At 51.9% G+C, this 12,618-nt stretch overlaps 6 protein-coding genes across 6 annotated transcripts; 5 read left to right on the top strand and 1 right to left on the bottom strand.

The window, feature by feature from the left end:
• Positions 1–1,963: 1,963 nt before the first annotated feature.
• Positions 1,964–4,225, top strand: PMZ80_006129 (uncharacterized protein; the record flags this gene model as incomplete). The annotated part of the gene is made up of 1 exon (XM_064874542.1): positions 1,964–4,225. The coding sequence occupies one exon, from the start codon at positions 1,964–1,966 to the stop codon at positions 4,223–4,225; it is 2,262 nt and encodes a 753-aa protein (XP_064730264.1).
• A 1,722-nt stretch (positions 4,226–5,947) lies between these two features.
• PMZ80_006128 (uncharacterized protein) lies at positions 5,948–7,138 on the bottom strand (the record flags this gene model as incomplete). The annotated part of the gene is made up of 3 exons (XM_064874541.1): positions 5,948–6,865; positions 6,924–6,943; positions 7,015–7,138. 3 exons carry the CDS (start codon positions 7,136–7,138, stop codon positions 5,948–5,950), a joined length of 1,062 nt encoding a protein of 353 aa, XP_064730263.1.
• Positions 7,139–7,867: 729 nt separating this feature from the next.
• Positions 7,868–8,209, top strand: PMZ80_006127 (uncharacterized protein; the record flags this gene model as incomplete). The annotated part of the gene is made up of 1 exon (XM_064874540.1): positions 7,868–8,209. One exon carries the CDS (start codon positions 7,868–7,870, stop codon positions 8,207–8,209), a length of 342 nt encoding a protein of 113 aa, XP_064730262.1.
• A 1,121-nt stretch (positions 8,210–9,330) lies between these two features.
• On the top strand, positions 9,331–9,855 carry PMZ80_006126 (uncharacterized protein; the record flags this gene model as incomplete). The annotated part of the gene is made up of 2 exons (XM_064874539.1): positions 9,331–9,334; positions 9,362–9,855. The coding sequence occupies 2 exons, from the start codon at positions 9,331–9,333 to the stop codon at positions 9,853–9,855; spliced, it is 498 nt and encodes a 165-aa protein (XP_064730261.1).
• Positions 9,856–10,544: 689 nt separating this feature from the next.
• On the top strand, positions 10,545–11,537 carry PMZ80_006125 (uncharacterized protein; the record flags this gene model as incomplete). Its single annotated transcript, XM_064874538.1, has 1 exon — positions 10,545–11,537. One exon carries the CDS (start codon positions 10,545–10,547, stop codon positions 11,535–11,537), a length of 993 nt encoding a protein of 330 aa, XP_064730260.1.
• Positions 11,538–12,004: 467 nt separating this feature from the next.
• Positions 12,005–12,529, top strand: PMZ80_006124 (uncharacterized protein; the record flags this gene model as incomplete). The annotated part of the gene is made up of 1 exon (XM_064874537.1): positions 12,005–12,529. One exon carries the CDS (start codon positions 12,005–12,007, stop codon positions 12,527–12,529), a length of 525 nt encoding a protein of 174 aa, XP_064730259.1.
• Positions 12,530–12,618: the final 89 nt, after the last annotated feature.

Raw genomic sequence — 12,618 nt, 5'->3', positions numbered from 1 at the left:
GAGCAAGAGTCACCAAATCATGTTGATATCGCTTGGTTTGAGAGAGAGGCATTTGATGCAGACCTCCATGACAAGCGGGGCCTCCCTGTACATTCGGACAGACGTTGGCACGCTTTGGATGTTCTGCTGAACAGTCCATGGTTTGAACGTCTATGGGTTGTCCAAGAGGTTGTGCTTTCACAGCAAGACGCTTACGTGGTTTGTGGCTATGAGACATGCTCCTGGTATGTGCTTTCAACGGCGTGCACCTGGCTCATGTGGAGGTCCTATTATTCTGCTGGATATTGTCGTGCTGGCACAGTGTTCAGGGCCTCGCAAATGCGATACACAAGCATGGCGCACGATAGCATGAACCTGGCTGATCTTGTCTATGCGACGAGTACTGCCTTTTGTGTCAGCGATCCGAGAGACATGATATTTGGTTTGCTTGGTCTAATGAGCCAGAGCGACATCGACGCTATGGTCGCGGATTACACCCTCAGTCCAATGCAAGTCTACCGCGACTTTGTATGGGATATGGTCTGTAGACAAGGATCTCTGGCACTATTGAATATGCCGCCATGCCGTAACAAGCAAATCAGAGATCCTTTTCGCCGCATCGGCCGCCAAGCTTGGTGGAAGGGTACGCCATCTTGGGTCCCTAACATCGAGGCGCATGGTCCCTTCGACCTGCATTTCATGACAGTTTGCACCGAGAGGAAAGGACTGTGTTGGCGTCGGCAGTACAATGCAGCCCGGGGTGTGTCCTACCAGCATTACGACAATCCTGATCGGACTGGCTATGTCGAACGGTCGACACTTCTATTGAAAGGTCTAGTGGTTGGCACAGTAGATTGCTGCTTTGAAGTCAACACTGAACGAAGTACGTTGTGGCAGATGGAGGAACAGAAACAGCAGACTCGATTCGGGAAGTGGGACTGGACGGAATGGCGTAAGATTGCCCTGGCTTCATACAGCCTCCTCTCTGCCATGCGTCTCCCGATAGGTTTGAGCATGTGGACTAAATTACTTGAGTATTGGCCAACTCGAGATGTGAGTTCGGTGGCAAGGTCGATTTGCAGGACAATGGCTCTGGACAGGTCTGCGACTGCAGAACAGCTGGAGGAACCCGACTTCAACGATTTTTGTGCTTTTATGATTGACATCCATAGCAGATGGCGTACAAGGTTCAAGTGTATGGGGAGACGATTCCATACAAACTTTGAAGTGCTTCGGCGTCATGCAGAAGGTGGAGTTGGCAGGCGTTACCTGGACCTCACGATCATGCGTTGTCACCTCAAGAGGTGCTTCATCACGCAAGATGGTCAACCAGGCGTCGGATCCAGCAGCATGCGGAAAGGCGACACGATAGTAGTGTTGTTCGGTGGTGGAACTCCTTATATCCTTCGCAGGCGGAAATCACAGTGGCTGTTTATTGGTGACTGCTATGTGGATGGTTTGATGAAGGGTCAAGCTATTGACAAATGGCGCGCTGGGGAGTTGCAAGAGCAGTGCTTTGAGATAATATGAGAGGGGATAGGTATTCGTGAGCTGACGAGGGTCAAGCAGAGCCTGTGAGGCCCATAGCCTGCTTCCATCATCACGACAATCGCGTCGTCGGAAGTGTCCAATACATATTGACCCACGTCTAGAGGTATCCATAGAAGACACCTAGTACGAACTCCGAGCCTGAACCGTAGCGTCATGACCAGTGATCCTATTGCGTGGACTGATGGGAACTTCTATCATCACATGCCTGCTGGTATCCTAAGGCTCGTTCTTTTGTTCGGTACGGAAAGGGGATTATGCTGGCAGCCTTGATGCCTGGTAGTGATATCACACTGCAGTGGAGTCAATCGACGCGTTCCTTCTTCACGCGATGCAATATCGTGTTTAGAGGTCCGATGTTTCCACAAATCGGGGCTCTGACGGTCTCTTAGAGCTCACCGTCGTCCACGAGCTAGGAAATAGCCATCAAACTTAGATGTCTCAACCACAGAAACGAGACATCGCTGACTTCTTCCGACCTTTCGCAAAGACAATTCCTCAGAAGCGACCAACACCAGACCTTGACGACGACACGATAGTTGTAAGGTCAGGCGAAAACCCGCCAAGGACACCTTCGACGAGCAGGAAGGTTGATCAGCGTCTACCCCGGCAGAACCGAGCTACGCCAACGCATCCCAGGGCCAGTCCATTACAAACGCCAAAAAGTGGCAAGAGTGTGTCCATACCGATCAGAAGCCCAGCAGGTGGAAGTGCTCTGAAGCCTGCTTCTGCCAGGAAACCACTCTTCGACTTCCCAGCGACTACATCACAAGGTACTCCCAAGGCCTCATCCTCCTTCTCTTTCGCAGATGCTCCAGCCACATCTCGCAAGGTTGTGGAAGATGGCAAGGTCGTGGAGGTGCGCGATTCAGACGACAGCGACAACGAGTCTCTACAATCCCTGACCGACATCTTCGCTCAAAAGTCAGATGGAAAAGGTCACCCGAAATCATCTCAAACAGATGTGTCGTCCAAGCATGAGGAGGAAAGGCGCAGCCTACTAAGCCTCTACACTGGCGGTCGCTCGAATCCGATCCTTAAGAAGGATAGGCTGAAAGAACTACACAGATTGGAACAGGCGAACAAGTTCGATTTCGGTGCCATCTTAGACGATGATCGTAAAGACGAGGAGAGACGTGCTGCTCTTGCAAAAGCAAACGCTGAGCTGGAAGAGTCTTCGAGCGAAGCTGATGAGGGAAAACAGGCTGAGAGGGACAAGAAAATGCTCGCTGCGATATTGCAGGATAACTCGGCAGACGAGATCGATGATGAGGATATGTCACGTCTGGTGGGTGCTGTGGAAAGGACGGAAGCTTTTACTGCGGAAAAGACGTTCTCCTTCTTTCGAAAGGAAGGTCCTCGGAATTTGTCAGGCCATAAGAAGGCGAAGAAGGAGTTCCCGGCTTCACCAATTCCAGGGTCGTTGTGGCACCACAGGGATATAGCAGCCAGGGATCGAGCATACCTTTCTGGCTTCGTCACGGAGCTAGCTGAATACGGCACAATGGACGATCAAGCGCTGCGCTGGACTTTCGATGCTGTTCTCACCGAGCAACGAGACGATCTACGCCAGTCCTACATCGACACAGTAGCGGCGGCAAGCTCAAGCTGGACGCGGTCGAACGTGACGCCGGGTGATATTCAAGATATCTTCGACATGCTAAGAGCAGATTCTCACGCCCTCCGGGATGGCAGTCCGATCGAGGCTCGACGTCGTTTGAACCACGAGTCGTATAGGCAAGATTACAACCATCTCCTTGCCGCTATCAAGCTCATGGACTGCGTATGTGCCGACATGGACTTTGCTGCGCTGAGCAAATTGACTTCCATATCATGCCGTCTTGCCCTAGATCAGCAGCTAATGAGCAACAATCTCGTCTGTCGCGCTGTCGAATTCATGCTCAACAAGCTCACCAATCTTACAGACAGCGACTCACGCGCCCATGTCCACGATCGTCTACTATCGGACCTTGGCTCGAACCTCACGGAGCCATCGCTTCAGGTCCATTTCCTCTCTCATTTCGTCCCGACGACCTCTCAAGCAGCAAAATTCAGAAGCCGTCTTGCGTCGATATTCTTGTTCGGCATCGAATTCACACAGAAGCTGTTCAAGCCCTCTTCTTCCTCACTATCACCTCTCGCCCGTATAACAAGTCATCTATCGAAAGATCCGCTCTTCACTAATACGCGCTCGCTTTCTACACTTCAAAGTACAAATGTATACCCATCGCTCGGAGCGAAGACACAGATCCTCGACGCTGCAACAACCGACGGCTTCCGCCCTGCGTCCTTCTCTTCTCGCTCCGAACAGCAGCACTTCGACGCAGATGTCGATGCACTAGCTGAACATATTCACACCCTCTTTGTCAGTATCATTGATACAGGCGCGAGTCACATGAGCAGAACGGAAGCCAAGGCTGCGCTGCAGGCGCTGCATTACCGACTGCTGTATCAGGTACGGACGAAGACCAAAAGGAAACGGCATGTCTTTGACCGCGAAGGCGCATTCAATGTGGATGGAAGCAACGCGAAGAAAATAGGTAAGGGTGGAATTAGAGACGCGTTCGAGGTCGAGGGAACGAAGAAGAGTGGGGATTTCATGAGTAAGTTCCTCAAGAAGAAGACTACGATCAAGACTCTGGAACCGGATGCTACGGGGGAAGAGAAGGACATGTTTGTTGATGTCCATGAGTTATGACATGTTTTCGGGATATGATGTTATTGTACAGCAAGGTGTCGTAGGCATTCTGATATTCTGGTTAGAAAAAAGGATAGAAGTTTGAGCTCACCTTACAGAGGCTATGGAATCCTCGGGACTTGCCGCGAAAACGCAGACGCGATTAGCTCTGGCCGTTCGTGCTCCTAACTTTTCGCAGTATCTCCTCTTGAGTCTCTTTGACCCGCTGACAACGAAGAACAAAGGGCTCTACACTTACTCTGCAGCGGACCATGCTTCCGCAATCACAGAACAACGCCATGTGGACAAAGGAGGTACAGCAAAGAGTGCTTGCTTGTTCACATATTCGCTTTCTGTGCTCGCACAACGAGAACAAGCTATGTCAAAGACTTGTATGACAACGACAGTCTTGTTCACTGGCGTTACGATGAGATCCCCGTGGCAGCATAAATGCCATGCGTCTGCAACCTGGAAGTGCTAACATCAGAAGCCTCATCAGTCGCACCGTGCACAAGCTCACGTTGCCATATCAAGCAGACAGAGTAACCTCCACAAGACCAAGCAGATCTAGACCAAACCCAACAAAACCAACATGAACATCTTCCGCTGTCTCTCCGACCGCGACGAGCGGCGCCGGGAGCGTCTCCGAGAGCGCATGCTCAACGAAGCTCGTGAACGAAACGCTCACACGCGGCAAGCCGCTCGAGACGCAGAGCTTCGAGAACGCTACCCATACCAGACAGGCGCACATCCACACCAACACCAAACAAGCGTAAGGCGAGCCCATACAGTCCACGACCGACCACTTCCACCGCTTCCACATGAGCGGACCCAACACCAACACCAACAGCAACCACGACAGCGCAACCCACCGGGCAGACACACAATCCGAAACCCCTTCGAGAGCGCCATAGAAAGCACCTACGGCCCACCAGCTGCCAGTACATCCCACCGTCCATCCGTCCAACACATCAGAGCAGGCATGGTCCCCGCCCGCACACAAGTTCCCGCCCCTCTCTACGTCACAGCGCAAGACCACGCCGAGCGACGATGGGAGCGGGCTATGCCTGATATCGCGGTGTCAAGGCAGCCATCAAGGCACGACAGAACAGGTACGTCGCACCAACCTAGCAGGTCTAACAGCCATGCAGCTCATACTCACACATTACGTCCTAGTAGGTCGAGTGAGGCGCCGGAGGTATACGATCCAAGCAGGGGTGTTGTTGAGTCTGTGAGTGGGAGTCGGAGTAGGAGGACGGGATCGAACAAGGGGCCAAGAAGGCCTGTGCAACCTGTGGGTGTTTGCCCGCCTGGGTGGATATAAGGTATAGTCTGCTCACCTGAGTTTTGATTGAGTTTGGGATACTGGAGTTGATGGTAGTCCATTGTAAGACCATGGTATTTTGCGATAGGATCAAGAAGATCAAGTAAGTAAGTAAGAAACTGAAAATGCTATTGAATTCATGCACACAATTGACTTCTGCTTTGCTGTTGCACTGATGTGAAAAACTCTCACTAAGTGCCCTTATGGGTTCCGTCGCTACACCCTCTATGTATATGTACTTCTACAACTGGTGATCCTTAGGACTCTTTTCCCTCCTTTCTTTCATCTAATATTTCTTTCCTTTGATCCAACCAAACACCGGTCACTTTCTATACTTCATATGCTTCATTCCGTCGTCCCGCAGCCATAGCGTACAAATGCTTTCCGTGCAGATATTCGCCAAAACTGACAAAATTAGTTTAGTCAATCTCAATGACAACCTTGCCCTGATGTTTGCCCTGCTGCAGATACTCAAGCGCCTGCTTAAGTTGATCAAGCTTGAAAACCTTCGAGTCAATCACAGGACGCAGCTTTTCAAGATTCGCTCCGATCGCCCGACACAACTCCTCCATGTGCTGCCGACTGCCAGTCCATATACCCCGTGCAGTGAAATTCTTGATCCAAGCGTCTAGAATCGTAGGCACTTCGTGTCCCTCAGACCCACCACCAACAAAACCCATCGTGACTACTGTACCATCGATCTTGACGCTTTCAACACTCTGTTTCAAAGTAGAGGGCCCCGCAACATCAACAACGATATCGACACCGACGCCCCCAGTCAAAGCCTTGGCAGCGGACCCCCAATCCGGCGTCTCCCGGTAGTTAATAATGTGATCCGCACCTAGCTTTTCAAGAATTTTCGCCTTCTCACTCGAACTCGTCGTAGCAATAACCCTCCCCCCCACAGCCTTAACAAGCTGCACAACAAAAAGACTCACACCCCCCGTCCCCTGCGTCAACACCCATTGACCCGGCCCGACCTGCTTGTCAACTAACCCAAAAAGCGCATTCCAAGCCGTAATCCCAGCACACGAAAGCGTCGCGGCCTCCGTGAAGCTTAGTCCGTCAGGAAACGCAACAAGTCCATGTTCATCGAATGCCCCCACGGTTCGGAACGTGCCGTCGATCTCTGCGCCTAGACCGGAGGCTAGGATTTGCGGTGTCATTGATCCTGCGATGAATGCCTGGTTGATGATCGTGACGACTTTGTCGCCGGGCGCGAAGCGTGTTACACGCGAGCCGATGGCGAGGACGGTTCCGGCGCCGTCTGAGCCGGGGATGACATTGGGCTTGACGGGCCAGGGGTAGGTGCCGTTGGGGATGATGATGTCGCGGAACTAGGATTGTGGTTAGCTGGGAGTCTTGGGGGGGCAGGTTGCAAGGCATTCGATGTACATTGAGGGCGGCGCCCTGGACTGTCCGAGTGGTCAGTTCGGGTACCATTGAAGGTAATGGAAGAATGTGCGGCGGCAGACTGGAGCCTTACTTCTAACCAACACCTGCGTGTCGCCGAGCTCTGGTATGGGCTGCTCTGAGAACTTGAGAGATTCGAGTCCGTTAAACCCGGTCACATTCCACTGCTGTGTTGTTTCCGGAAGTGATTGGGCCATGTTTCTGGTGATGATGTAGGTACGGAACCCTCTGATGTTAGTTGTAATTCGGTGGTTTGGATATTGAAAGCCATCAGGTAGATAAAGTAATATCTTTGACCAAAATCCTATAATTGCCCTGCTGAGTCAAAGCCGAAGTTGTGCAATGCCAGTTGAGCTCGAGGCTGAAGTCTGCAAGGGTATAAACGTTCATTAATTGATCGCTGACAAATTATGATAGAGTGAGTCTCTCGCTACGACCTTAAGCCCTGTTTACGACCTACGTTAACGTCGATCACGTTTCTATCATACCTTTATCGGTGTTTATGACAATCACGTTGACGGCCAGCAGCGTACCGATTGAAAACGCGTGTGAAAGTTACGCTCGGAAGTTGTAATGATTAGCTATAGATGTGCAGGCTGCTTAAGAAGTGGACCTGCTCGTTCGGTGGGGTTGCTATGACGTTCAGCAACCGCTGCCGGCTTGGCGTTCCCGCTATCCGATAGCTTTCACCGCGGCCAGCGTTTCCCCTCGACGCAGCTCTTGCCAAATCTACGAGGCAAAAGCCAACGAATATACTTAAGGTTGGCTTGCTGCCTTTCTAACACCCTAGCCAGCTACACCAACAAGCTCAACCGCATCTCACCTCAGCGAAGTGAGTTTCTGTACGGCCCGGCGGAGCTACCAGTGAGCTTCGGCACCAACCTACCACCTACCAGCTCCACACTCCACCCATACCACTCCCAACAATGCACTACCTCACCCTCAGCACACGCAGTGCTCTACGCAGCACTCGCCGCGTAACACCACGTCAAACCCTGCGCCCGTTCAGCGCCTACCCGCGCCTCCTCATCAAAGAGGACGCAGACCGCAGTCCAGAGGAGATCGAGAAGCACAAGCAGGAGCATCTCAAGAAACAAGAGAAGGGCGAGGGCGAATGGGACAGGAATTTGGCTAGTCGAGGCGAGGAGAGTATTGCTGCTGATAGGCAGGCTGATAAGGTTGAGGATCATGGGGAGCATATGGAGGATTTGCAGAAGCAGACGGCGGGGCAGAGTGAGAAGGAGCATCCGGAGGGGAAGGCGGAGTGAAGGACTAGGCATAGTGGCAGTCTGGAACTAGGGAAAGCAGGAAGAGTATCATGCCCACCTGATCACTGTGGCTTGTTCAGCAGGAGGAAGAACAGAGTGGCTGTATCCACGACCTGGAGGGAGGGCATAGAAAGAGGGGAGTGTCTTCTTCGGGACTGCCAGCGGTCTTCTACCGCAGGTTCTCTGGAGTTCAGTACCGTCAGTCAGCAGCACAAAGGCTGTCTGCAAGAGCGCAAACAATCCCTTGAATCAGGCTGTGACTTTAGAGTCTAGATCGAGGAATAAGACAGCGTGCTGCAAGCGACACCCGATCTGGCTACCGACATCGTGTAACTGCCTCTTTAGCATGCTTCGAGCCTACTTTACCCACTTTTCTACGTGCATGCCACCATTGAGGCTTCGACACGGGCTCGAACGGGGCTGCTTCTGCAGCTGCATTACCCAAATTGAGCACAGCTTTGCCATGAATCTGGCCACGATCTTCGGTCGTGTTTGTCGATCGTGTACTACCATAAGCCTATCATTGCTCCGTACGGTCTTGAGTGTGGGAGGCGCTCGTGATCAGAATATAGTGGAAGCTGTGCGGCTGCTCCATCTGCTTGTCCTTACTATGCACCATATTCCGCTTCTCAGCCTGATCGTTAATGTAGTAGTGGTTCCTCTATGAACAATGGCCACCATCACGCAGCCCTGGACATTGGTGAAACGACAAGGGGATGCGATTGCGGTTCCACCCCAATGCTATAATATCGCAAGTGAGACAGCACTGTACTACACAGTCCATATGCTGATGAGGAATAGACCAGCTTGTGACTGCCTGGCTGAGTGCTGGAGGAGAAGCACCAGCGCTATGCCTGGAAGATGGCGAGTTCGCGTATGCGTTCTCGATGCTCACTTCCTGTACTGGGAAATACACCAATGCCAGCGTTGTTAGCACAGTAACGCGTCTTTCTACTCCACTGTCATATTGTAGCTCGGTCATTTCATCTCTTGGACAAGCAGCGCTCTCCAGCAATATCGCCTCAGCTGCAGCATCTTCTTCTTGCGCTTCCTACGCAAGCGCTGGTGTTACCCCAGATTCCAACGTCATCAGCTGTCCTGCCAGTCAGTGTGCATCGAAAATGCGTAGAGCTCACCGCTGATTTGGTACAGCATCCACGACCTCTCCGACCGACTCCTCCACTACCGCTCCAGCCTACACTCCCACTCTAGCACCATCTCCTGACTCCGAGCTCAGCAAGGGTGCAATAGCGGGTATCGCGAGCGGCTCCGTGATCGGCGGCATCCTGATCCTGATTATTTTGGCCCTGTTCATCCGGCGCCATCGTCATCACGCGAAACGTCGTTTAGCGGCTGCCACCGCTGCAGACTCAGCAGCTCGAGATCAAACAGAAAAAGCGCAGTTGCACTCGGATGAATACAAGCCGCCTCGAGAAGAACTTGAAGGATCGAAGGCCCCAATGATACTTCGTACAATAGAAGGACTGCACGAGATGGAATATCGTGAGATGTCGAGCGCGCGTGTGGAGATGGATGCGAACGAGGTAGCCGCAGCAGAACTGCGAGGAGAAACGTTCAGCACTCCTATTACTGAGTCTTCGACACTTGTAGGAAGAAGCTCACAGGGGGCAGAGCAGGGCATGTGATCCATATGGTACGACCATGACATGACCACAAAGTATAGCCATCATCGTGATTTTGAGACAACTGGACAATATTGCATACAGTGTCGCTGTTCGACGTGATCGAAGTCTCTGCGACCTTGCGGATATCGAAGGTATCCTGTGTCTCGCTAATTAATTGTTACCATGTACCGCTGCGAGCCAGAATGCGCTATTCGATTGCCAATTGAGTGTTGAGGTTAGATGCTCGGACTCTGTCTTATCTGTCCGGAACATCAATGTCTTTCGCCTCGTGTGCCTTTTGTGAGGAGTGTATGTCGTCGGAGTTGGTCATCAAGTCATATGCGACGTGACATAAGTAACCATCAGCGAGTGTGGGAAGGGACTCCCTTTAGACGTGTATGCAGGCCAAGCGGCATCTTTCCCAATTCGATAGCGCTAGGGCGGTATCGAAGTTTAGCCCCCCCTCTGCACCGATAGTCACGTGGTAGTACGTTATCGATAAGCGGTTCCTCCTGTAGCCCCTTGTCATCTTAACGCAAAGTGCCTGTGAACCCGTTCTGAACACTCTGCCTTCATGGCTTCCGCAATATCGCGCCCTTCAATCAATCTGTTGACTCATCACAAGATGGCTCGATACGCATCGACGCTGGGGCATCTCCATGGCTTTTTGAGCAGTCCTCCTTTACAAGGCGGTTGAGTCGGACATAGCCATGTCGCTTCTGAACTTACCACAAGAACTTCGCAACGAGATCTACAATGATCTCTTTCCTTCAGGTACGAGCATTACGTTTACGGTCAACGGCTGCTACACTCCCAACGAACAGCTTCAATATCTGGAGTTAGGACTGTTCGCTCTCCATCCATACCTCAGCATATTACACGTGTGTTCTCAGCTCCGTCAAGAAATCCTATCCACTCTGGCCGACAATATCTACGGCATTTTGGTAATCACGACTGCCATTAACTTCGCCAAGCTTCCATCTACAGTCATGGCGATGACAAAGGAGTTGTACTTCAAGGCGCTCCCCATGGACGGGACAGATCCACGTCATTATGCTTCGCGCTTTCCTCGTATCGTACGCATAATTGCAGGTACCGTCATAAACGGTATGCTTGATGCCCTGTATGATTTCTACGAGGAAGGAGAAGGCCTTTTTAATTCACGAGAAGAAGGATGCAAGCGGGTAGCAGAGCATTACTTTGCCAAGTACTTCAACTCCTCTCAGCTTTACTATCCCGAGCGGTTTCGCACGGTCGGAGAAGTAGTCAGCATTTTAACACCTGTGAACCTGCAAGAACTTCACCACATGCCTCCTGTGCTGATCAAGGCTCGATTTATCAATACCCGGGTGGCTCATACCTATCTTTACTGCAGTGGGATCTCAGCCGAGTACGACGTCGCAGCTCGCAAGGTGGTCAGGACTGCTCCTGCTTACTTCTATCGTGATAAGCGGGTAGCGCCCATGTTGGGGTTGGGGCCACGCGGCATAAGGCTGCCGGAAGCATGGATAGAATTCGGATTGAATCAGGATCAGGAACTCAAAGAATTACTTTGCGAGGCCCACGCTAAGAAGAGCTTAAAAGCTGACGGCAATACCATTGCCGGCGCGATCCCGCCTGGTATAAACCTGGGTTGGGAGCCTCTGGAGAAGACCTCGCGTCTTTGGTGCCGACATCCGCCTGTTGCGACTCAAGTCTCCTGAGGGCTCGTCCGGTGGCCGCCGCTCCCGCAAAATTGCTTCAACTTGAGCAGAAGATGCATCCAAAATTTGGTGAATGTGTTCAGCATGGAAGCAGATCGGCATCGTCAGCTCGGGCAACAACCTTCATCTGCCGCAGAATGCAATGGATTGTCGTCCCATAATCATATAGACGGGGGCGTTCCACCTGCGAGACATACAAAGAGCGGCGTCCTGGACGACCTCTGTTCGCTAGGGATGGCATCTCAAAGCTAGATCTTTGGCTTCCGTACACCACGATGCCTGGTGCGTGTCATCGTTGTCAGCTACACGCCGTTCAGGCAATGGCCATTGTTCATAGTTGCTTGCTCTAGAAGCCGCCAGCAGGGAATCAGCACACATAAATACAGCATGATGGGTGTCCTCTACTGCTTTCGTTGATCGCCCAAGCCAGGAGCAGATCAACTCAAACGCAGAGCCACCAGCAACAGATGGATGTCAATTACATCTATCCCCGCCCACCATTGCCCCCTGGCGGATATCGTGATGCTACCACCAACGAGCAGTTAATGCGAATCCGCCTCATAACAACAAGCGTGCCATTCGACCACGACCCTTTACCAACATTCGACATGAGTCTGACCTCGCCTATTGCTGAGCTTCGAGCAAGAATCAGGGACGGACATCGGCAGAGACCACCAATTGAACGTCAAAGACTGACATATGGCGAGGATGTTCTGACCGACGATATGAGAGTGTGCGAGCTCTCTGAACCTCTTTCTGATGAACCGGATACTTGGTACAGAAACGTCCTTCTTGAGATCGTGTCGGATGCTGCAGCAACTGGTCCTGACTCTGGTCCACTTCACAGCCAGGGTTCAGAACGACTACCTCATTCGTCTACAGAGTCGCCGTGGCCAGTAATTTACATCGGAGAGACTGTGAACAAGTTCAAGTACAAATGGAGCCTACCACAGATCAGCTACGCCAAATTGCGTTTTTGCAGGAAGCTGTAAGAAGATCGCGTCAGAGACGTCAGAGACTTCGTCGTCAACGTCAGATTGGAGTTGCTAAATTGACAGTCATGATGCTGGCACCAATCGCT

The sequence above is a fragment of the Knufia obscura genome, assembly GCF_036327395.1.
Source record: "Knufia obscura strain CCFEE 5817 isolate CBS 148926 chromosome Unknown scaffold_6, whole genome shotgun sequence".
Lineage (NCBI taxonomy): Eukaryota > Fungi > Ascomycota > Eurotiomycetes > Chaetothyriales > Trichomeriaceae > Knufia > Knufia obscura.
This window is presented reverse-complemented; position numbering and strand designations above follow the sequence as displayed.